We start from the raw sequence: 25,586 nt of genomic DNA on the forward strand, positions 1-25,586 counted from the left end.
ACTATGGAATTCAAATTACCACTTCGTCCAAATAAATATTACAGTCTCTGTTTCTGATTACTGTAAGGTGACTAATTTTAACAAATTCAAAATCAGGACATTAATAAATAATAACAATAATAGTGTAAGATCTTAACATGAAAAAAGGGTTCTTGGTATTTTTGTCATCGCTGAATATCTACCTAGTCTTTTGCTTTTTTGCAAAATTTTTATCAGAATCCATCCAAATCGCACTAAAAATTAATTTATTCGTTGTGAGTTTTTTAAGCGATCAAGAGATTTTTACAACATGAGTTATTTGTAGGGTTTCTGCAGAGCAAGAACAAATCTGAACTATTCGGAACGAAAAAGTGTCCCAGAAATCGACGAAGAATGAACTATTTTTCTCGTTACCTGGAAACTTTAGAATTTTTTTTAATTAACATTTTCTTAACTTTCAGTTATTTCTCGAAAACTCCAAAATCTCCGGGAATTTTTATTCGAGAAAAAAAGATCGATAACCCAGAAATCGTAATTAGGTGGATACGGATACCTTTGGTAGATACATTCTGTTCTCGTGGCAACTTATTCTCGGCGGTTTAATATGAATTTATCGATGGATGCCGCCGGTCGGTGGTATTATCTATTTAAAATGTTAAATACCGCTACTAACCTCAATGGTGTAAGTTTATAAAGGAAAGTTCACTGCTGCAAATTTATATTCAATTTCAAGACTCGATTGCTGAAACATATACAGGGTGACATGGCACGATTTTAAATCTTAAAAATAGTTATTTCTGTAACAAGAGAACTTTAGCGGACGAATCGGATAAAGGAGAAGGTGACGAAGGATCTGAGTGCTTACTGAAATGAGTCCGCTAAATTATTTTGCGGGTAATTTTTTACTTTAACTACTTCTGGATTTTCAAGCTGAAACTTACGCCAAACGATTCCTCTGAGTGCCCTGATGACCGTACACTATGAATTTTCTTGTGCAAATTGAAAATAACATTACAAAAATAATTTTTATTTTCACTCATTTCACTTGAATCGCCATTTTTGTTGATTTTAAGGGATACAACGTTCGCCACCAGGGTGTGCATGCGTTGCGTGTGCTTATTTCTGATTGGTTGTTATTGTTTAGCTTCAACAGGTAAGAATCGCACCTGCGTGTTTGTTATGATTATAACACCTTCGGGTATTCCCAGAATGAATTTAAATGACGTATTATACCTTTTTCATTAAAAAGTAGGTGTATTTTTTCATATTTTGCAATTTGAATTTATGTCTCTGTGCTCTGATTGGCTGATTGACGGAAGTGGGGATGCATTCCCGCATTTCCCTTCATGCAATTTACCAACAACACCACTCCATTACTATTTTACTTACTAGTGGTGAACAAGGTATTTTTTTGTGAGTGCTACGTTCTTGAGGTTAATTTACCAATCGTGGTGTGTATTTCCTTTTAGTTAGCTGGTGCGCAGCCCCAGCCTCCGGCCACGAACTGTACGGCACCCTAGCTCCATATAAAACACTATTCCACGTGTCGAGTTCCACGTTTTCGAGTTTAATTGGTCGTGGGGTATGTTTCCTTTTAGTTAACTGGGGCGAAGCCCCAGCCACGCGCAACATAGTTCCATAAAAACCACTATTCCACGTTTCGAGTTTAATTGTTCGTGGGGTATGTTTATTTTTAGTTTGCTGGGGCGAAGCCCCAGCCTGTACCCTACGACCTGTACGCGCTGTAGATCCATAAAAATCACTATTCCACGTTTCGAGTTCAACATTTTCGAGTTTAATCGTCCGTGGGGTATGTTTATTTTTAGGTCGCTGGGGCGAAGCCCCAGCCTGCGGGCTATCATCTGTAGGCGCCTTGCCTCATTTATAGTTATATTTACGGTTAATATCATTTATTAGAGTGTTAATAAAATTTAAAAAGTCTAGGTCAAGGTCATTCAAAGTCGAATTTTTCGAAAACGGGGCATTTGCACAAACTTTCATGGTCATATCTTTGATCTAGAGGCTTTTTAAAGCAAAATGCAAAAAAAAATTTTCAAAAATCCAGAAGTAGCTAAAGTAAAAATTTACCATTTTGCGAAAGTGTTGAATACAAACTTTTTTGGTCCCAGCTCTCTAAAACAACAAAATTGTAAAATTACGTTTCCAATCCACCCTCATCATAAGTGCAGTCGATCGATGGCCCTAACAATGATTGATTTATTGAAACAATAATTATTTTTTCAAATAATAAATAAATTATAGTCCACAATGTGTTGCTATGACGAACTAGTCCTTTAAAATAACATTTTGCTGAGTCAAGCAGTTTCCAAAGACTGATCCAGAAATACTATGGCAACAGATTTGAAAGTATTTATGCTCGTAATTTGTAATATTGCAACCAAATTCGATTTCTCTTGCCAATTATTTGACGTACAACCCCACAAGAATGTTAAATTGGTGTTTAATGGAAGCGTACTCCATTGGTATCTGTAAAAATTTAAGTCCAGTGTTGCCAACAGACTCAGTATTTCTGGATCAGTCTGCACTTTATTTTTTTAAATCTTGCCATAATAAAGAATTCAACAACGCCTTTCGTTTTTTAAAAATCACCCAGTATTTAGTAATGGTTCTTGCGTAAAACTAGTTTAAACTGTTGCCTAGTGTAAAATGTACCAAAAAAATATTCATGTAATAGAATACATTCCGACCATTTGTACGTAGTTTATTATTAGAATGCTAAAAATTCGAAAGTGTTTTGGGAAATGCTATGATGTCACTTGCTTTTTTAATTTTTCATTTTGGAGAAGTCCTTTAAACTCTATTTGAAATGATGTATACCTAGGTCAAGAACTAAATTATTTAAAATTGAATTAAATAACTAATTCACACCTAATTTGTTTTGAGTTAGTTTCGACGAAACATCGGAAAATAAATGAGTTTTCTGATTTAAAATCAGAAATTGTTTGAAATGTTGCAAATTAATAAATTCAATGAGTTCTAGGCCAAAAAAGAACCAAAATAAAAACTGATGTGTCTGACGGCTAGAAGAATTATAAGACTCGAAAAGCTTTAACAAGGAATTCGCTTGATTTACCTCTTATGGTACTCACTAACTGCTGCATTCGCTCTTCAAGCTCATCAAACAGCAAGTATGTTATTTATACTAGGAGATGTGGAACTGGGTATGTGTTCTTAATGATAAACTGAATTGTTTGTTTCATCTTTTATTAGACAGTCTGGCTGCAGATGCAAACAAAATCTTTTGTTCCCTCGAGCTTAGTCAAAGAGACCGAAGCCCATGTCGTCATCCTCGCTTTCGGATTCCTCCTTCTTTTCCTCCTTAGCGGCAGCAGCAGGCGCGGCCGCAGCTGGGGCAGCTGAAGTTGGAGCAGCAGCAGCTGCGAACTTGCTTGGATCCTAGACAAAATTTCATCAGTTTGAATCACACAAACCAAGTCATTAATCATACCTTGATGTACTCCTTGATAGTTGTAGCTTCCTTGAACTCAACTTCAGTAACAGCAGCAATAGCCAAAAGATTCTTGAATCCATTGGCAATACTGTGCGGAGCGGAAGCAATAGTTGGATACCCAACAGCCAAGCAAACAGCTGCCACGTTGGCAACGCCCGCCAAAAACTTCTCCCTCAAATCCTCCGGCTTGATGTCCAAAATTGCAGGCGCGAAAATAGTGCCAGAATCGTACACTTGCTCAACAACCAAACCGTACGAAAACGGCGAAATGTTGAGCATGTTCAGCAAAGTTGCTTCAGAGGCTCCGACTTTATCCCCAGGCTTCAAAATGTGCACATCGTTGATGATTTCAATAGTACCCTTTGAGATTTTCGTAGGGATTGAAAGGGCTTGGAAGAAGGAGGTCTTCTCGGGGCCCAAACCAGTGTTTTGGGCCGGGATCACGACCGGCAATGGTGCGATAGCGCCAGCACGCGCCGGTGCACGAACTTTGTTCTCGAGAAGTTTGTCTCGGACTTCCACCAAATCTGCACGAGTGAATACAAAACCCACATTTCCTTTAATGCGAGGAAGGAGCTTCTCAAGGGCTGGGTTGCGTTCGCAATGGCCCTTGATGGCTTTACGCATCATGGTGTTCTTGCCCATGAGGACGACAGCGGTGCCTCGGAGGGAAATGCGGATTTGTTGCATCTGCTTTGAGCCGACATTGTCAGCGCCCACGATGAAACATTTTGGGTAGTCTTCAAGGAGTTGCTGCAATAAAGTGTTTTTTATAACTATTGGGGAAAATTGATAAAGTTCAGTTCCTAGTTTTAGGGTCAGTCAGTTAAAGGTATCCACAGTGCGCCCCCGCATGCTAGTGGGTTCTGCTATTTCTAGCACTAGCATGGCTATGGAGGCCCTTGAGAGACGAAAAATAATCATCATGAGAAATGGGCGCCGACTTGTTATGTTCCCAACGGGTACACAAACAACGAGAAACTTAAACTATTGTAGAATCATTGCTTTTATTTGTTAAGCCAGTATATGGCCAAACCCCAGGCATTTGCTTCATGTCCTATATATGCAGAAAAACTTCGCGAATATGGAGTGTTCAAATCAATTGCATCGTTGTAAAATGCAGTTATCTGACATTATCTGACATTTTTGGATAAATTCTAACTTTGAGGAAGCTTTAAAATAGATAAGAAAATATCATTTTGTACTTTTTGCACATTTTTGTTCTTTTGTGTATAAACTTTAACTGTAGTAATATCATTTCGTCGATTTCGACCAATATGAAGCCAATAACTGGAATATAATTTAAACATTATTTTCCCAAAGCTTACGACAAAATATTAATATATTGTTAAACGAACTTGAAGTACGTTAAATTTCCCAGAACAGTGTCCTCTTTTGGATATTTGTTTATTTTGGCTAAAATGTTCGTGTTATAACCTATGTAATTAGATCATATTTTTTTATTCAAAAGTTTTTAAAACGGGATAATTGAATGTAAAAAATGAAAATTAAAAATACAACTTGTAGGCGCTGTTCTTCGATAAGTAGCAGATGTCACAAAAAAGTTAAAAAAAAAGCTTCGGCTGTCACAAATTAAGACAAATTAAAGAAAAAACATTCAAAATCTCTTTGTAGAGAGTATTTGACTGGAATTCCAAAGTTAAATAATTGAACTGATCTGAAAAAATTTAGCGTTTACATCCTGTTAAACAACAACTAATCCTAAAGTTTGCCAGTCAAATACCGTATACAATCTATATAATTTATAAATCAATAAAAAAAAACAGTTTAAGAACGAATTTTGAAAATTCCAATAAACCCCATTGAATCAATGCATTTAAACATGAAAAAAATATTTTAAATTTTTTATTTGCTGAATTAAAAGCCGCCTAGTAGCTTTTTTAATGAAAACTTACTAAAGAGATTTTATTAAATCTATCCAAATCATTTTAAAAGTAGGTTCTTAATTTACAGTATTCTGTTTATTTAGTTCAATCTAAGTTTTTTAATGGACCACTAGACTTATTAACAGAAAACTGACTAACTTTTAACAATTGTCCTTATAAATTCAGAATTTGTTGAATTAAAATTGATGTAAGAAATGTTTTACAGAGACATTTAAATTTCTATTTTTCTGTGTATTTCATTTGAATAAGGTTGTTTCAATACAATAATTGCTCATTATAAAAAAAGCCGTTTAAAGAACAAAACATATAATTGCTTAAATAGTAAGATAAAAAAGAATGGTAACAGTTCTATTGAAAACGATATAAAAAAAAATCGATTTGCAATTTGTGGCTTGTTCTATCCCATATTTTAATCGCTGTAGAATACTAACAAAGTAGATTCTATTTTTTTGTTGTTTATTTATGGCGATTTCCCTGATAAATAATAATAAATAATGTTTTAATAAGTCTCGCTCTAATTCGGAAAATAAAGCAACATTTTTCTCCTAATTTGGACTTTCAAGATAAACAGGAAATTAAAAAAGTACTTGTTCATTAGTTCTAATGGGCACTATGCCCGAATGCAGTCGGTGCCCGTAATTGAGTCAAATAAGCTCGAAAGTATCAAAAACGGGGTACTTACAACAAGTTTGCTGAAGTAATTCGATTTCCAAGTTGCCTTGTCCTCCCTACCCATCTTGTAGTGTGTAGGGACTCGTTTAAGAATTTAAGAACTGAAACAAATTACATTACTCAAAACTACAAAAATAACGTGATAAAAAAAACGTAACATAACCTCAATTTCACTTGAGTGTTTTATTTCGCTCTTTTAAGCGTTTTAGGACTAAAAATACCGTCACTTTAAAACAATTCTGTGACTTTTATAATAGAATTAATTACAAAAATGTAGAAAAAGCTACGGATTGTTGTAATTTTGCTGAAAAAAGGTGAAGCGTTGGTCAGGACATCTTACCTCGGCAGAAACAACAGGCGCAATGGCCGAGTTTTCATTCCGGTTTTGTGACTTGAATTTGCTCCCACAGGTGGCGCCTGGAATTCAAAAATTGGCGCTAATTATAAAAGCTTTATTGTGTTTGCTTATTTATCCTCGAATTAATCCAAGTGATGTTCGACCGCCCACACTTTGCGTCAGAGAACGGTTGCATTTGAATTATTCTCACTCCTCCCATACATTCATTTTTATAGAAAGGGTAAATACGACGGCTTTGTTGGCGATTACGTAGGCAGGACAAAATTTTCGTTTGATTTATGCCTTGCAATGGTGAGAACCTTCTTTATTAGATTTATTTTCTCCAGAGGACTAATTACGACGGAAAACGAAAATCCAGAAAACGCTTATTCAACCTATAATAATTTAAATAAGCTGTTTGCGTACTTTTTGTTAAAATAAAACAACTCAACATCAAAGGCATGGGCACTTAATTAATTTCGTGTGCTTCCACGTTTTCTGAAACCAGTTTGATTATTTTGATATTAACTGGGGTATGTAAAATTGTTTGTTTTGTAGAAGAATGAGTGCTGATTTGTTGATTGCATGTTCAAGGATATGTGCTAGACGTCCTGTGACCTGTGATGAGATAATTTCTAGAAAAATACTCATAAATCACTTTCTAGGTAATTGAAAATTATTGTGCCAGCACATCAGTGAAAGAATGAATATTTAATTTAGTCATGAATGTGTGTTTGCGACAATGTACGTTCTCCAAACATAATGTGTCTGGGGTAGGTTTGATATTTAAAATTACTATTTGCGTAATAACAATAAAAAGACATATGTACCTAGCGATTTTAACTTCTAAGCTTATTACATTTTTAATGAAAGCACAAGTCATTTGTTCGTTTTTTTTGTAGGCGCTAAATCAAAAGCAAAACTGAAAATGCAATACGGATTTATTTCACCGACCAACGTCCAATTTACATTTTTGCCTTTAAACCTAGGGCTTCCAGGAATTGTTTGAAATCGGATTTTCTCATTTCTCTAACTGCAATAATTAAACAAAAATATTGGTTTTCGATACTTTGCTTTAAACAATGTTTCTAAATATTTTTTTTATTTGAATTTTTTTAATTAAAGGAGTTTATTATGAAACACCTCGAATCAGTTAGTTTCTGCATGATCTGTGTGGGAACTCGCACTTTCAAAGGAAGTTTAGACGTACATACTGTCATATACGTTGTTAGGTAATACATAAAATGTAAAATTAATTTCATAAATCAATGATCAACAATTTGCGTTGAAAGGGCTGGAGAACACATTATTTTTATAGAAATTATGTCTAATCCTAACAATGGAAGAAACGAATTTAAATTATTTAGGGTGTCTAGAACCTTTAGCCAAATTTGTCTCCTTCTACAACATATTTTAGATTTGAAAAGTAAAAGTTGAGAGTTTTTTAAAATTAATTGGGCCTTTATTAATTTTGGATGCATTTTTTTCAGGTTTTCAGTCAATCTTTCAGGCCTTCAATTTAATTATTTTTGACTGTTTTAATTTGTTTGCTTCGACTGCTTTATTTTAGTTTTTCCGAATTTTAAATACCTATTTCAGATTTATTTGAATAAAAAAAATACAGAAAAACCTCAAAATCTAATTTAGGCCATAAATAGAAAAATATAAAATGTCAAAGAGTAATTTTTGAGTTCTGTTTCTTAAGGCTTGGAGTTTTTTTAGAGAAAATTATCTGACCATAAATCAAAAAATGCGGACTGTTTACAAAAAAGTGTAGAGTCTCTGGTGGTTCTGGAATTTGAATTTGCCGCATTTAATTATTTTATTTTTATAAAATTTGTAAAAAGTACCAATTTTTATCTATTCAGGCAATCAGAAAAACCACATTTTTCATATACTGACATTGTTCGTTTTTTCTGGAAAGTAGCGGTAAACTTTTAATACCTACTACGATCTATATTCATTTATAGACAGACAGATTGTATAAAATTCGAAAAAATTATTTCTGAGTTCTGATTTTTTAAGACTTAAACATTCCATTTAGATTAAATAACGCTCTTCACATTTTTTACAATTTTCGAATATCTGATAAATAGTGTGTTCTTCTGTTGAAGTCTAACTAGGTCGTAGATGAAAAGATAGTGTTAAAAAGAATCTTTAAAATAAAAACGATAAAAAAACACTGAAAAACTGGAAAACTGTAAAACCATTTATAAATTTAAAATTTCTAAAATATGACTTACCAAAAATTAAAAAATCTATTTTTGACCATAAATCGGAAAACATAAAATGTTATAAAAAATATTTTTAGGTAGTGGTTTTCTGGAAATTAAACTTTCAATTTAGACTTCTGTTAAGTCTAATTAGGTCGTAAATAAAAATATAGTATTAAAAAAATGTTTAAAACAAAAACGATAAAAAAAATCACTGAAAAACTGGAAAAAATATTTATAAATTTAAAATTTCTAAAATATGACTTACCAAAATTAAAAAATCTATTTTTGACCATAAATCGGAAAACATAAAATGTTATAAAAATATTTTCGGGTACTGATTTTCTGGAAATTAAACTTTCTATTTAGAGAAAACACCTTTATATTTTTATACTTATTCTTGGATACCTAGTTCAATAAAACTGAGAAAAAATCGAAAAAATTAAAACGACAAAAAAATCACTGAAAAAAAAAAATTCAGAACGTCTAACCAAAACCCAAAAATCTAACTTTATAATACATCGGAAAACGTAAAATGCAAAAATACTAAATTATCGTACGAGTTTTATAAGACGTTTTATTGTGGCACGAAAACTGGCGCACCAACTCAATGGTATGTGATAGAGAACTGGTTACATATAAAGGTAAAAATAGTAAAAAAATTCTTTGTATTAAAGTTTTTGATAAATAACGGATTTTAGATAAATGATATGTGGCAACATTGTCTAACAGTCATGATCGCAATAGAATTTGATCAACAATAAATAGTAATTTTTGTATTAAGTGCGCGAAATGAGTGTTTTTTTAATGGCGCCTGAGAATGTTATTTTAGTCGAGACCGCCAGGTCGAGACCTAAAAGACATTCGAAGGCGCCATTAAAACATGAATTTCGCCACGAAATACAAACAACGTTTTTTCTACAGCCTCCAGATGAAGAAAAAAGTAACAGAAATTAGTTGGAACAAAATGGTCTGATAAATCGAGTTGCTTGCATGGTTACGATGATAAATAAAAGTGATAGTTGCGAAAAATTTGTCACAATAGGTATTTTTGTTGAAGAAGTGTGATGGATTTTAGCAGCGAAAACGAAATAGATGCAATTGCAAGCGCGGCAGTGTCGAATCTTTTGCCTGCTAAATCAAGACCGCAGTACGAAAAAACGTATCTTCAGTTTCGGCAGTGGTGTTCTATGAAAAAGATTGATCAAGTAACGGAAAATGTTTTGTTGGCGTATTTGGAAGAAAAGTCTACCACCTTAAAGCCACCAACACTCTGGGCCCTTTATGCGATGTTGAAAGCCACCTTAAACGTTAAAGAGAATATCGATACACGTAAGTTTCCGAAGTTAGTGCCCTACCTGAAAAGCAAAAGCGTAGGTTACAGAAGCAAGAAGTCGCAAATTTTAGACAAAGAAGACATTAGCAAGTTTATTAATGAAGCAGATGACAAGATATATTTACTGATGAAGGTAAACTTATCATATTAGTGTAATACAAATCAAAACAACTCGTTTTATTTATAGACTGTGCTAATTTTGGGTATATCGGGAGCCCTTCGACGTGAAGAATTAGTTAAAATGAAGCTAACTGACATAGAAGATAAACAGTCTGTCTTAATTGTGAAGGTGCCTGATACAAAAACCCACTGCGAACGAATATTTACTGTTTCAAATTTAGAAAATATAGAAATTGTCAGAAAATATAGAGCTTTGCGGCCTCCACGGGCGACTAGTGACCGTTTATTTTTAAAGTATACCAACGGAAAATGTGTGAATCAAAATGTTGGAATTAACAAAATCGGAGAGATACCAAGTTTGATTGCAAAGTGGCTTAACAAAGACGAACCTAAAAAATATACTGGTCACTGCTTCAGAAGAAGCTCTGCCACTCTTTTGGCGAATGCTGGAGGTGATCTAATTTCAATTAAACGTCATGGGGGCTGGAGAAGCAGCACAGTGGCAGAAAGTTACATCGAGGACTCTTTGAATAATAAAATTGAAATTGCCAATAAAATTCAACCTTCTTCCTCCACAGAAGAAAACAAAATCACTCAACCTTCTACATCGGCTTCTTTTAATGGCGAAAATAACTTTCATTTACAAGCGTCTTCACTCAGGCCTCTGGGGATAAACGGGGGCACGTTTTCGTCATGCACATTTAATTTTCATATGTCAAAGTAAATATCTATTATTATTGTTTTGTAATATTGTTCTGTATAATTATAAAACCTTTAAAACTACCTCTCATTATCGATCCGTCTCTTCATTTCGGTTGCTGTTGATGTCTTTTCGTGTTACTAAAATTGTAACAGAAATAAGTTGGAACAAAATGATCTGAAAAATCGAGTTGCCTGCACAGTTAAAAAATATTATTTTTTCACTGTGAAACCGTGAAAAAATAATATTTTTTCACAGTGAAAAAACGTCAAACTTCGCGCATAGGTAACCATGCATAAATGTCACGATTTTTTGACGGCTGTAGAAAAAATAAATTATTTTTTAAACGGTTTCCTAGGAAATAATTCCCAGCGTTGGCACATCTACAAACTGTGATTTTTTTGATAAATTTTAATTTTTTAAATTAAAGAAACTGCTAAAGTCTGATAGAAAATTTAAAAATAATTATTCATCGTTTTGTTAGGGAACGATTACCTAGTGTGAAGCATAAAAACATTAAAAAATAATGAAAACTAAAAAAGTTAACACAAGAAGTTTGTAGCTTCAGATTTTTTAAAATATGACTTTAGGAATTATTTCAACATTTTTCCCGTAATCTGCACTTGCTTCTCAATAACGTACCACTGAGTTGGTGCGCCAGTTTTTGAGCACTCTGTATAATAAAATATAATATAAGTTAATTTAATAAAATGAGTGCCACAATTAAGTCTTATAATACGAGTGTAATATACTATTTTTCTATTTTCTATTTTTGTTGTTTGGTTTTGTTTAGTTTAACTTATCAAACTCTTCTATTAATTGTGTTAATTATTCAGGATTTATTAATAAACGACTTGACGCTGTTGACAGATCACTCACTAAATTACAATGATGACTGATGACACCCAGGTCAGCACTCCAATAGAACTCCTAAAAATTTACTAAAGAGAGTTGCACAAAATTTTTTTTGTGTAACTACCTTCAGTTTCACAATGAACAATTTGTGAAACCAGAGTAGAAAAAATAATTTTTGTGTTCTGTTTTTTTAATATACCGACTTCGAGTTTTTATTTGAGTCAGGACACTCTTTATAGTTTTTACAATAAAATTCTTAGATATCTAATTTGTTTTTTTTAAGTTTAAGTCTGTTTAGACTAAATAAATAATAAGATAACATGGAGAAAAATTTTAAATAAAACGAGACAATTTTTTTATAAAAACTGGAAAAAAATTAGTTGTTTTGTCTAAACAAAACTAAAATATTTAATTTAGTAAAATGTAAAAAAATTATTCTTGAGATGTGTTTTTTTAAGACTTGGAGTTGTTTAAACGGAACACCCTCTAAAGTTTTTAGAATTCTGGGTCAACTGATAGCGTTTTTTAGTTTTAATCTTTTTAGGGATTTCAGACTTATTTTTTTAAGTTTATTTTTATAGATTTATAAGTTTTGTTTAGATTTTCAGACTACACTTTATAAAGTTTGGGCATAAACTCGTTTTTTCAGTCTATTTGAGTATTGTTAGTTCCAAGTTCCCAGTTTGAAAAACTCTAAATGGGCGAAATATGATCGTGGCTTGATTTTTACTAGAAAAGTAATTTTTAAACAAAAACAACTTTATATTTTCAGTATTTTCACTCAAATAAACCAATTTGTTTAGGCTTAGCATTGGTGTACATTTCATTTACAACTGCTCATTAAGTCAATAATTAATTTGTTAGACCCTAATTAGGTGTTGATTTGAGGAATACCTCAAATCGTAAAAATTGGCATGGAATTATCGTATTTTTAGCTTATTAGACAAATTCAAGATGATCCAAATCTAAAAATTTTAAACACGCCTCGTTGATATTTAGCTTGAAGAAATCGAGTTTCCTCATTAGCAACAAGCGCTGTAATTTATAACTGCAAAAGTGATTAGTAACGTCTTTGACGTTAATTTTTTTAAATGTGATTTTCTGATGCGAAAATTAAAATCTATTCAGACTTGAATCCCTACACTTAATTATCGTAGATCAATTTGATGCAAGAATGATTCATTTCGCTTCATTAGCACTCTGCCAATTTATTTTGAACAAATTGCATGTCAACAATTAAACATCAGTGGAAAATAAAACGTTAATTACACGAAAAAAGTAATTTCGTTCAATTATGTAAATGGTTCGTTCGGTGGTGATGGTAATAAATTTTGACAGTAATTTTCCGGGTAAGAATGCAGAAACTGCAAGGTGTGGGATTTGGTTTCAATTAAGTTAAGAGGAAGCGTATTAAGCTATAGGATTAGCTCGATTTATTTGAAACAAAATTAAAAATAGCAACAGATGATGTAGTTTTAATATCGCCGAACAAATATTGGATGACCATAAAGATAATAACCGTTTTTTATTTTCGCGCAAAGTAGATGTAAACGGATCATAACACTCCCGACCGAATAAAAGTTTATCATGTCGTAGATAAAAGGGGATATTTTACATCGAAATTTTCTCCCGGATTTATGCTGGCTTTTGTGTGGGAATAGACTGCAGAGGCTGTGCTCTTGATTATGTAAAACATATTCGCAACAAATCCTAACTATCTCTCGCTTTTATAGAAACTACTAAATTCGGATTATTAGCGAACAATACGAGTGATAAATGCAAATTTTACTTGGGCGTAGGTAAGCCACAGAGGTTTTAGCATAGTAATGACCGTCAGTGAACCCTTGGCAAAAAACTTGTCTCCTGATGCTAAGACACAACAACCATATGGCGCAAACAACGAAAAGGTTCCCTATTTTTGGTTAATTAAAGTCAAGTTGATGAAGGAATATCGCGGAGGAACTTCCTAAGTCCTAATCCACTTACAAACTTTCGCGCATATTATTAAAATTGTGAACTGTTTTGACCTGATAAAGAGGAAAAAATCCAAAAGGCGATTAGTTCAGATTATAGTGATGCCCTAAGGTAGAATCTTTGATTTGTTGTTTGATTATTCTTTTAGCGTACTAACTGCAATTTTACGGTGGTTTATTGCAGCTGGTTTAATGATGTATTAAATATTTTGTTTACGGCTAATTTTTATGAATATTAAACAAACTTTAATAACTTATTTTATTTTTATATACAAATGACAGTAATAACCAATATCATTCTACTTTTATTAGTACACAAGTTTGATATTATCTATTCATAATCTAGTTTTGTTTGCTTTTAATACTAACAAAGGTAAAAAAATTAAACAAACAACCAACACGGAAAAAGCAATTACTGTAGTTTCATTATTTACCGATTTTTGTAAATAATGTATGTTTTTCATTGCCAAATGTTCACTGAGTGAAAACCAATAATTAAATAGTTAATATTAATTACATAACTGTCATGTTATCTTTAACATTTGCTTTAACTTGGCAATTATTTTATTTTTAATAACAATACCTAATAATGTTTAATTTAATTTAGGTCAATGTAAAAAAATCTTAAGCTATGAATTTAATTTCAATCATGTGCTACCATCGGTAAATTTTTTTCTTATTCCTTTAATGCTAGTATAAAAACATTATTTTATATACATGGTGTTCCGTTTTTATTGTTACAAACAGGTGATAGAACATTCAATTTTAAGACAAAAGTTTTTTATAAACATCGAAAAATACTTCGTAAGGGAGCTACACCCTCTAAAAGGGGTGCTTCTTTTAGTGAATTTTTTTTTAATATTTCAGAAACTGTTACAGATAAAATTACAAAATTTGATACAGTTAGTAATTTTTATACGCCCAATCGAATGCGGGAATCAAATAAAAAAAAATAATCAGGGGCGTCCCAAGCTGGGGTGCGTGGGGTAAAAACTACCCAAACTATTTTGACTTTAGTTTTTTGACATTTTCAGTGACAATTTTGTATTATGATACGTGTTTTATAAGACGCATTTTTTCGCACACACGGAATTAGGAGACGACGAGCGCAGAAAAAAGTGCCATAATAGAAAATGCTACAAAGTGCTTTATATACGAGATATTATACAGTATTTTTCTATTGTGCACATTTTTTAACATAAAAAATTCATTTCGAAATTTAAGGAAATATATCATTTGGATCGTCAGTAGTTAGTAGTTTATTCCTAAAATATATTCTAAAAGTGTCCAAGACGTTTTGCAGTGTGCCCTCAGTTTAAAAAAAAACAGTTGGTTCTTAATTTTTTTTAGGACTTTTTAGATAACTGCTTGTGTCCAATAAGGAATATTTTACATTGAAAATACAAATTGCTATACATATCAGTTTATGTATGAAAAACGCATTTCTTAAGCTTTGACCAGTGTTCGTATACTTGTATTATTATTTTAAAATTTTAGGTAAGTACAAATTCATTTGACAATGTTGTTTATTTAGATTACCTGCATAATTCAATTCGACTGTTAAAAATTTGTGTTCAAAAATAGCTAATTAAGTATTTAGTATAAAAGGGTACAATTTTTATTGTAGTTTGTAAAAATTAAAATCAACCGTATTTCGTCTATTATTTTCACAACTACAAATAATTGTAAAACACAAATAAAGACAATTTGGAATTATAAGACAATTACCTGAATTATCTCAAAGAAAGTACCTCCCTATACCTACTTCATAAGTAATTTTTGTTAGTGATATTGAATTTTTTTACTAGTAGTAGGTACTTTATTTATTCGTAATGTTTGTACAATAATTTTGACAAGTTTGCCATAAAAATAAATAAATACACTACGTAGTTAAAAGGGCTGTAAGTCGTTTTAGGTTAATTGCATACTTTGACATGTATTTAATATTAATGTTTTTTTATTTAAAGATATATAAGCAAAAATTTTGACCAAACTGTTTTTTTCAGATTATTTACACAATTTTGACATAAATTTTCAATTATTGTGATCTTGATGATTTTTTATTGATAGGTAAAAGTAAGTGGAAAGTTTGTTTTATTCGAATTATCTGTACAATTGTAACTCTACTTCCATAAAATTTTGCAATAAGTCGGTTTAGATTTTATTTATTTTTTTAAGACATACTTATGACAGCAAACATTTTTTTCTTTTCTTAAATGTTAAGCACATTTTTTTAAATTACAAACATAGATAATTTTTTCGCAAAATTTTGGTCGCCATAGATCAAAACTAAAAATAACATTATTTTTGACTTCACAAAATCAGTATCTACAGATATATCAGAAATACGTGTGTTAATTTCAACAGGTAACGGAGCTCGACAAATAAAACATCTTTTTTATTTGTAATTTTTTAATAAAAGTTTTGCAAATTTACTACAAATTTATAAAATAAACATAAAACAAAAATTTTAAATCACTTTTTCGCTTTGAAAATTATTACATTACCAACAGTCACAAGAAGCCCTAAATCCAACAAAATAACAATTTTTGTTAAAAACGGCAAAAAGGGGTCAAACTACAAAAAAAAGTACAAAAAACTCGATTCATAAGACCTTGAAGAATTTATTCTGTCAAAAAACTAATATACAGGGTGTATCAGAAATACGTGTCCTAATTTTAACAGGTAACAGAGCTCAACAAATGAAACATCTTTTCTAACTATAATTTTACAATAAAAAATTAGCAAATTGACTTAAAACTTAGAAAAAGATAACATACTGAAACGTGTACCCACCTATGGGTACAAAAGTAAAAGAGCCGAACTGTTTTCGTTGTGAAAGAAACGGACATTTAAACAGTGAAAATTGTTGCTGTAAATACAAACTAATTATTAAACACTAACCGGCTCGTTTGCACAAAAGAAAGTAAAAAAACATTGAAAATAACAAATGAGAATTTTGCAAAACGTTATACAGAAAAGATGTTGTATTTCATGTCTGTTATTACGTGGTAAAATTAATACACATATTTTTGATACACTCTATATGTAACTTTTTTTTATTTTTCAAACAGACGAAAACGTATTACACTACGTACAAAATGTTTGGTTTTAAGTAGATAACGTACCGTTATAATGACACATATGTATTTAACATTGTCTATCCCGGCGCATCCACCAAAATTAGAAATAATATTTTTATTTCGGATCACAACTAGAACTCAAAAAAATGAAAAAATTGTCGATATTAATTTTTTAAACCTTATTTCGTTGGTTATTGTTAATTACTAAAACTTACACGTAGAAAGTAATTTTTATTTTTATTCTATTTGGTGATGTTTGAAATTCTATTGGTAATTTTTTTATTGAATCGGTGAAAAATTTTTATAAAAATTTATCATTGTACCTATAAGAGTATTATACATGTAAAGAAAAGTTGGCATTATCTGCTCGTGATTCTTTTCTGAAGCTCGTGTTCCGCACTTGTTTCAGAATCCCATCACTCACAGATAATAAAGAACATTTCTTTACTTCTTTAATAAACTACTATTTACGGCCAGCGCAAAAATTCCCTAAATTTCGAAATTGCTTTTTTTGTTAAAAAAGGTGCAAAGTAGCAAAAACACTGTATCATATTTCGTTTATAGAACATTTTGACGCACTTACTTCATAACTCCACTTACGCACTAATTTCGTGCGTGCAACAAAATGTGATTTATAAAATTCGTATCATATAATAAACTGTCATTCCACTAGTGGATAACAGGTCACCTGATATGCTTGATAAGTGTGAATAAAACTCCAATCAACATATGAATGTCAATGAAAGTTTTTTAAACCAACATTAAAAGAATTTATTTTGTTTTTACAGAAAGATAACACAATTTTGGACAGAGTTTATCGTTTGTTTAATCAGATATGTTTTTATGGCAAACCATGGAAAAATAGCTGTGCTCAGTAAGGAATTTTCTACAATGTCAAAAAACCAACATAACTTGAAAATTATCACAGATGGGTATAGGAAATGCTAATACAAAAAATTCTTTAAAAATGAGATTTTTTTAAATTACTCTTTTCAAAATTTATTCGCCCGTTGGAGGTTGCATAAAGATCAAAAAAGTGTAAAAACACATATTTTTTTATTTGACAGTTTGGTTTTGACAGTTCTCGGGGGCTGCCTTAAAATAACTCAACAAATCTAAAAACACAGTGAAAAACATAGTATTTTATTAAAAATAAGAAAGTTTATAGCGACTTCCAGTATAACCGAAAGTGTAGAGTAAGTAAGTACCAACTTTCAAATAACTATCTTTATTAAAACTTTCAATGCTTCTAATGTGAGGTTTAGACGGATCAGGCTGTAGATAAATCTGCCATAGAATTATCCGAGTAATCGAAAAACGCAACAAAAAACACAGCATTTCTTTTAAAATAACAAAGTTAATATCAACTTCCGGTTTAACCGGGAAATATTTTCATTGAACTAATTATGGCTGTGTCTAAATTTTCAAATAAATATAATTATTGAAACTCACAATACTTCTAAAATGGTGTTTAGACAGAACACTTTGTATTAAAATACAAAATGCTGAGCTGCAAAGCTTCTCTCTCAAAAATTTGTTACTTTTTCGCTTTATTATTGAGCAACAATTGAAATTTAAATCCAGCAGACATCTCGCAATATTATATCTGAATAAATTCCTTGCATTCAAATGGTAATAGCTGCAAAACCGTTTAACAATGGGACGAGTTTTAAATATTCGCTCCCTTGTCTCATTCTGAATCAACTAATGTATATTTAAATGGCAAATTATATAATTTCACGCATTTTAGTCTTCTTTACACTTAAGTAATCTAATTGATTATTGCGCCTTTGGTTATAACGCTTTTTATTGAATTATACAAATCGCTGGAGGGAGAGGAAGCGTTATTTAATTTTGTTTACAACTTGGAAATCTCAAACGTCAATAATAAAAATTTGTTTCGCAAATTTCGCACAATTATCTGCACTTCAAGTTTGCTAGCTTCTAGTTAATCAGCGAAATCGTAAAGTTAGATCTAGTAGATGCAACTGCATCAAATAATATTAACTTCTTGTGCCGGATCGCTTTGCCAAATGAATATTTAACGCCGAAGTGAGTTTCAATAAACCGAAATTGTTTCAAATAAATTGCGAACAAATATTTTGATCGTGTGATGTATCGGCAAAATATTGACCCAGCAAGAAATAGAAATAGATGATGTGTCGTTACGTATATGGAATGTTTCAGTTAATTGAAATAACACGTCCATTGAACACAAAGTAGTCGTTTAAACACTGTCATAATGAAATAAAATGGGGCTTTTATCAAGCACGTTAATGTAACACTGATTTAAATAATTTCATCGATTCTTGCACAATTTCAATGGAAAATTTTGCGCAATGTCCTGAACTATCTAATCTTCAGAAACAATGTTTGCTGTACGATTTTAAAAGTGATCGATGAGTAAATGACACGGCACTACACTAAAACAGGCTTATTTAATTATGATGATTTATGTGATGTTAATTTCAAGATAAATAAGGGCGAGTTTGATCGAAGGGAGCCGAATTGTGTTATTGGGTTTTAACACGAGGTGAATTGTTTTCTTGATGTAACTTTGATAAATTGTAATGTAAATATTTTCCCGGCAGTGAGCCGAGTTTAGTAAGTAAGTTTTTGTTGGGAACTTTTATCAATATCTCTGGAATTTTGTTGATTGAATTAGTAAAAATACGCACGAAATTATTAAATTTAGTTTACACAAAGAATATTTTATTGTCAATAAACTGGGTTTACATGAGACGCAATTAAAGTTTAACTATTCTAAATGGAAAATATCAAGTGGCGAAGATGCTGCTACTTCTATTAACTAGCGTACGTTGTAAGGATATTAGTGAGCTTTCAGCTCTGAATTTCCCCTGGCTGTTGAGACTGCAATTTCGCAAAATGTTGAAAAATTTTGTGAAATTTTGATACAAGCGGATTTAATTGCAAACACAAAGCTTTATATTTGTGTGATGAAAGTTGGTTGTTTACATTTGGGATGAAAATGGATCATACTTTATTTTCAAACGAATGGGTCACGTGATCTATTGTCTCACCTAACTTTGTGCGGTTAAAAGTAATTTTTTACATAAACGGATGGAACATTGTAATATTTAAATTTTTGATAATTACAGGAGGATTTTAATTATTGTTTTACAAAATTAAAGAAGCAAAATATCTTTGTATTTTAATGCTACTGAGATGCTACTCCTGTAATTGTTTGCAAACCTTTGAGTAAAATTGTCTAAGTTTGTTTTTGTTGTCCTATTCAAAGCCAGTCCTATTAACAACTCTAGAATAACTTTATGTAGAAACCCTTGTGTAACCATTGTGATAATTATTATTACTTTTTGTGTGAGGACCTTTGAGTTTATAGTGGATGATGTATGGTATGTTTCTTTTCCAGAATACGTATTTTTTTTAATATATTTTATAAAATAAAACAAGTATCCGGAAAAAGGTTTTCTGTTTCTTTGGACCTTTATATGTTGAAAAATGCGTCTGCTCGAAAGTGAAGTAAAAACCAAAGAAGGCAGGCAACAGATCTGTTTTAATTTATTGTTTGAGTAGCTTCAGATACATTTAAAAAAATTTGCATCCAGAATACTGAATAATTTTCAGGCGCTGATGTATGTACTTTCTAAAATTGTATAATATAATAAGTAATTTTTTTTCCTTTCCGAAAATGTTTGAAAAAGTAGGGAGTGCTATTTAAGATTTTAAAATGTAACTAATGTTGGTTTTGAACTTCCTCCTCGCGACCTGTTTTTACTTGAAAATAGATTTGCTCTATGTCAAAAGTTACTGAGACTGAATCTTTTTGAAATGAAAGCCCTGTATATGAAAACATATTTAAAAGGAAGAATATCCACGCTAAAAAGCGACGAATTTCAGCCATTTTCATCGGTGTTTTAATGCCGCTTTGAACAACGTTTTTGAAAGGATACATTTTTTTACTCGGGCTGTAGGTGCAAAAGTGTTTTAAAATGCTGTAAGTGCTTTATTTAGTTGAGAAATAAATTCCGAAAATAAAAAAAGGTGTTTTTTTGAACATTATTGAACATTCAACAATGTGTGTTAAATAAAAAATAAATTACTTTTGCACCTACACTATCGGACAAAAGTAAGGCAACATGTTGAAAAATATACAAATATTGGTATTTTAAATTTTAAGAGTTGGTATTTACCTTGAGTTTAATTTTATAATAAATGTTTAAAGATATTCTTATTCGTGTTGAAAATGGATAGCCTATGGGTAATTATTATGACATACTACTAGCTTGAAATATAAAAAAGCCAGATATTAATGCGACAAAAGTAAGGCAACATTGTCAGAAAATATTTTCAACTCAAATTTTATTTGATTCTACATTTACATAACACTACCCAACACTAAAGTTTAAATAAATAGAACGAAAAATTCAATAATTTATGGCATAGCCGTTATTAAGTATAATTTTTTGGCACCGTCTGGGCATTGAAGAAATTAATTTTTGAATAACATTTTCATCCAGATTTGACCACACTTCCTTGATTTTATCTATCAAAGATTGCTTGTTGGGAAATCTTTGTATCCGGATTCGTCGCTCTACCTCTTCCCATAAATTCTCAATTGGGTTGAGGTCTGGTGATTGGGCAGGCCATTGCAAAACATGAATATTATTATTTTGGAACCACTCACTGACCAATGCAGAAGTGTGTTTGGGGTCGTTATCTTGCTGAAAGATAAAACGAAGAGGCATTTCCCATTCTACATACGGCAGCATTACATCTTGGAGTATGTCCCTATAGATGAATCGATCCATATTACCCTCAATAAAGCTCAACGGACCCACACCATTCCACGAAAAACACCCCCACAGAAAAACGCTACCATGACCATGTTTAACAGTGGGTGTAACATACTTGGGGTTGAATCATGTATTGATTGGCCGTCTCACACGTTTCATTCCATCCGAATTAAATAATTTGTATCGAGTTTCGTCACTAAACAGAACTTTCCTCCAATCTTGCATTGTCCAATTCAAATGTTCTCTTGCAAATAGAAGTCTGGCGCGTCTATTTCTTTCGGAAATCAAAGGTTTTTTAGCAGGACGTCTACCAAAAAGCTTTGCTGGAACCAGTCTTCTTTGAATTGTTCGTGTACTAACTCCTACTTCTGGTATTTCCGCTATAACTTTAGATGCAGATTTCCATGGATCGTTTTCCGAAATTCTTTTAATGCGTCTGTCCATGTTTATAGTGGTTTTTCATGGTCTTCCCGATTTTGGATTATTGTTTAAATGTCCTCTTTCGTTGTAGCGAATAATTATTTTAGACACGCTGTATCTAGGCAGTTGAAATCTTCTTGCAATATCCGCTTGTTTTTCATTGTTTAAGAAAGCATCTATCACTCTTTCTTTCAACTCTTTACCAATTGGTGTACCCGTTGGCATGGCTCTTGTTGCACAAGACGAACTGTTAATATTGGCCTAACAAATTTTTCATTATAACATTTTTTGAAAAAAATCTAAATGTTGCCTTACTTTTGTCGTCTTAAAATAATCCTTTTTTACACCACAAGTCAACAAAGCGGTTTTTTTCAACCTTAATAAATAATTACTTGACATTAATGACAGTAGCTTCCTTTGATTCTTTTAATAATACCATAGTTTGCCCGATCATAATTTATTTACATTAGATAGACATTAATTTCTATATTTTTCAAAATGTTGCCTTACTTTTGTCCGATAGTGTATAGTGGACTCTTGGAAATAAAGTTGCTTTTGTTTTAACTTAAAATTGTCAATCAACGATCCTTTTATTCGGAAATAAAATTAACTAGACGCCCTCTGGTGATGGCTTTTGAACTATGTCGAAAACAGTAACGAAATTTTCGTTAATTCCACATTTAATTGACATCTAATAAATTGTTCAACAATTTTGCGTGTATAGTGTTAATTGCTTACATCAGAGAGAATCACTTTAAAAGTGCGTGGTGGTAAATACTAGCTTTGACTTTGGTTCTGCTGTTTTTCGTGGTATAAAGTGTTTATTGTTGGAATTTGAAAGTGGATAAAAAGTGAAAAAGATTTAAATTTTCATTACAAATTGTTATCAAACAGTTGTCTAATTAAAGACTTTAGTAATGGACCACAGCGAACACAAAGTTGGGCTCAAGAAACCAACAAATTAGTGAAGTTTGTGAATTTTAGGTTAGAATTTTTCCACTGATAAAATCATGAAATACTTCGATAAATCAACAAAATTACAATTAAGATTAACAACTACTAATACACTTAAACTTAAATTATGCCAAAAGGTAGGCTTTTCAATCTCTTTGTAATAATTTTCCAATAAAGAAAGTGAACCAAACAGTCATTCGTTATACGTGTTTTCCTCGTCATCTCTAATTTGTCAACATTCGTTTCTTCCACCAAAGATACAATAGTCATTCCGCATTGGCAATGTAATAATTGTGAACCCTCACAATTCGTACAACGCTCAAAATATCCGAATAAACATTTTCCCGCCATTTATTGTTACTGTTTTCGACCTAGCTCAGTGGCGCCCCCAACGGTAACTTTGCTTCCGAATTGTGCGCTCGCTTCAAATCAGTGTCGTACATTCATTTTCGTGGGTTATGGCCGGGGAGCACTTACCTTAAAAACGAACTCATTTACTAAACACTTAATCTTATGTAAAATTTTCTGCTGAATTAGAATCCGAATTTAGTTTCTTGTTTGGGTTTGCCTTCATCATGTAAAAGACCTTTTGTAAGGATTCTGTAAATATTTAAAATTGGTAAAATTTTTCATTTACATTCTCACATCTTCCTTCTGGATAAAGCCAAAAACTTTTTTACAAAAGATTGCTCAATAAATGTAGTTTTAAACGTATATACACAACTGTGAGTTCTAAGAAAAGAAAACTGACAACTAGGCAACACTACGAGTACAAAGGGAAATACGTGGCAAAGCCACTTCAAGCACATTTTGCAGTACATTTAAATTGCAATAAATATGTGAGTGTTAAAACATATTTGATCTATTAGCTTCATTTCATTTCGATTATGTACAGGCTGGTCCACGAGTAATAATGAGCCTGAAAAAGTTTTGAAGCAACTAACATTACATTTCATAGATTACGTGGATAGTAAAATATTTGGTTTCAAATAATTAAACATAATGATCGTATTCTTATTTTTGACAAATTTATATCAGTCATATCGACATTACTCAAGTTTTAGAATTTTGTTTAGTCAAACGTAAATAAGTTGATTTACATTCAAAATGTTCAAACTTAATCAAAAAGGTATTTATAGATCTGACCACAGTTTTCACATCATGCATCAATTCTTAAAAATAATCCTTTTGCACTAGCAAGTGTTCTAGACGCAGTATTCGCACACTCTCCAACAAATTGGTTTTTTAAATGTTTCCGATCAACAATACTGCCGTGCTAAGCAAGAACGTCGTAACTGATTTTATATGAATCTTGAGGTATGTCTTGTTTTCTACATTTTCAGAGTGCACTGTTATTTTAAATGCTAGTAACATGGAATATTGAAGTCAACCTAACAATTTATTTGTAAAAAGGAAATATGTATGCAATTGTATCCATTATTTTGCCAAATCGCTGTTATTCCACATACGACATTTAATTTTTATTTATTTTTTTTTATTAAGTAAAAGTAACTAAGTAAAAAAGTCGTAACTACAAAAATATTTATTAACGGCTTTAAACAAATGAAATAATACGTAACAACAGGAAATTTATAAAAAAATGTACCCAAGAAATTACACCTAGCGTACTATACTTTTGAAATAAAAGCAAATTTTGCCAAAAAATCAATCGGTTTTCTGGTAGAATATTTTTAAATTTTTTTAAGAGTTCCTGTCTTCTTTCTGTATCTATGCCATTTGTTGTGTGTTTTTGAGTGAGTTTTTTGAATATTTTCATCTTCTCGTACTTTGATGTTATGAAATTTAACTCTATAAAGTCACTATCAAAACTGCATTTATATTTCATGTTTTTTTTTCCTCGTTCAAACGTAACGTTAACCATGTCGCTTAGGTAAGGTCGATTAATAATTTTGGTCAATTTGTACTGTGAACTGTAGTCTTGCCATTTGAAAAAGTTTTCAATTTTCATTTGTTTAATTTTAGTTCTTGTACCCGTCCTTCCAACCGAATTGACAAAGTCGTCAAAGTCATACACTTTTTTTTGTTTTTTTAATTGTAATTCGACTTGGTAATCAACCAAACTTGGTGGTACCTAATGTTTTAGAAAATATACAATTTTTGATTCATTAATGAGTGGGTTTCATATACATTTTATAGTTACGACTTTCTTGCTAAGTAATATTGCACAAACCCCACATACGTCAATTTTATTTACGTATTTCGTCTTATTAATTTCTGGATAATATCTATTAAAGTTATTTAGAATCAAAGTTATTGCACTATTGATCTCAGATTTTGTGTTATCTCAAATTTGACAAAAAAGTCAGTTACGACGTTCTTGCTTAGCACGGCAGAATAGGTGCACTATAAAACTTTTTCTTAAGCACTTCCCACGCAAAATAATCAAAAAGCGTCATATCGGAACTTCTAGAGAGCCAAGGATACACGCAACTCCTTCCTATCCATCTATTTTCATTAATAACTGCAACAACTGTAGCTTCATTTTCAGCTGATGTTGCTTCTCTTCTTTTATTTCTTTTAATTGGAGGCAATTTTTCCAGCAGTTTAGTTTGAACGTGTTTGAAAAATGTATCACTTGGAGCCCATTTATTTGGATATTATACCGGGTGCTCAAAAATCGGCGCACCAACTCAATGGGGTGTGGAAGAGAATTATTTACATATAAAAGTAAAAATAATAAAAAAACTCTTTATATTAAAGTTATTGGTGAATATTTTAAATAAATGATATGTGGCAACGTTGTCTAACAGTCACGATCGCAATAGAATT

General features: G+C 31.5%; 3 protein-coding genes and 1 long non-coding RNA gene across 6 annotated transcripts in view; 3 read left to right on the forward strand and 1 right to left on the reverse strand.

The window, feature by feature from the left end:
• Positions 1–330: 330 nt before the first annotated feature.
• On the forward strand, positions 331–4,204 carry LOC135266344 (uncharacterized). The gene is made up of 2 exons (XR_010334325.1): positions 331–1,561; positions 2,981–4,204. It is a non-coding gene; the product is annotated as an uncharacterized LOC135266344 (long non-coding RNA).
• Positions 3,188–6,513, reverse strand: RpLP0 (Ribosomal protein LP0). The gene is made up of 4 exons (XM_970843.5): positions 6,371–6,513; positions 6,041–6,131; positions 3,449–4,204; positions 3,188–3,396 (listed from the first exon to the last, which is right to left on the reverse strand). The coding sequence occupies exons 2-4, from the start codon at positions 6,092–6,094 to the stop codon at positions 3,256–3,258; spliced, it is 951 nt and encodes a 316-aa protein (XP_975936.1). The 5' UTR covers positions 6,095–6,131; positions 6,371–6,513; the 3' UTR covers positions 3,188–3,255.
• Positions 6,514–7,074: 561 nt separating this feature from the next.
• The window catches only part of Dh44 (Diuretic hormone 44), a 123,910-nt gene continuing 105,398 nt past the window's right edge, over positions 7,075–25,586 (forward strand). For both annotated transcript variants that reach the window (XM_015979666.2, XM_064356534.1), the window contains exon 1: positions 7,075–7,140. In XM_015979666.2, the coding sequence (XP_015835152.1) occupies positions 7,090–7,140 (51 nt within the window). In that variant the 5' untranslated portion in view covers positions 7,075–7,089. The remainder of the gene's footprint in view (positions 7,141–25,586) is intronic.
• On the forward strand, positions 9,315–11,074 carry LOC135266375 (uncharacterized). Of its 2 annotated transcripts, XR_010334385.1 has the most exons (3): positions 9,316–9,912; positions 9,965–10,049; positions 10,104–11,074. XR_010334385.1 is itself a non-coding variant. In XM_064356962.1 (2 exons), exons 1-2 carry the CDS (start codon positions 9,648–9,650, stop codon positions 10,758–10,760), a joined length of 1,059 nt encoding a protein of 352 aa, XP_064213032.1. In that variant the 5' UTR covers positions 9,315–9,647; the 3' UTR covers positions 10,761–11,074. The 2 variants fall into 2 exon arrangements, 1 of the variants encoding a protein (XP_064213032.1); XM_064356962.1 differs by having other exon boundaries at positions 9,315–10,049.

This window comes from Tribolium castaneum, chromosome 5, assembly GCF_031307605.1.
Source record: "Tribolium castaneum strain GA2 chromosome 5, icTriCast1.1, whole genome shotgun sequence".
Taxonomy (NCBI): Eukaryota; Metazoa; Arthropoda; class Insecta; order Coleoptera; family Tenebrionidae; genus Tribolium; species Tribolium castaneum.

What these genes read in the sequence shown, in the direction of transcription:
- LOC135266375 (XM_064356962.1), top strand. Translation starts at nt 9,648, where the DNA reads ATGGATTTTAGCAGCGAAAACGAAATAGATGCAATTGCAAGCGCGGCA. An exon ending in AGATATATTTACTGATGAAG is followed by an intron (nt 10,050 to 10,103) that starts GTAAACTTATCA and finishes TTTTATTTATAG; the next exon opens with ACTGTGCTAATTTTGGGTAT.
- RpLP0 (XM_970843.5), bottom strand. Translation starts at nt 6,094, where the DNA reads ATGGGTAGGGAGGACAAGGCAACTTGGAAATCGAATTACTTCAGCAAA. An exon ending in ATTACTTCAGCAAACTTGTT is followed by an intron (nt 4,205 to 6,040) that starts GTAAGTACCCCG and finishes ACTTTATTGCAG; the next exon opens with CAACTCCTTGAAGACTACCC. An exon ending in CTATCAAGGAGTACATCAAG is followed by an intron (nt 3,397 to 3,448) that starts GTATGATTAATG and finishes AATTTTGTCTAG; the next exon opens with GATCCAAGCAAGTTCGCAGC.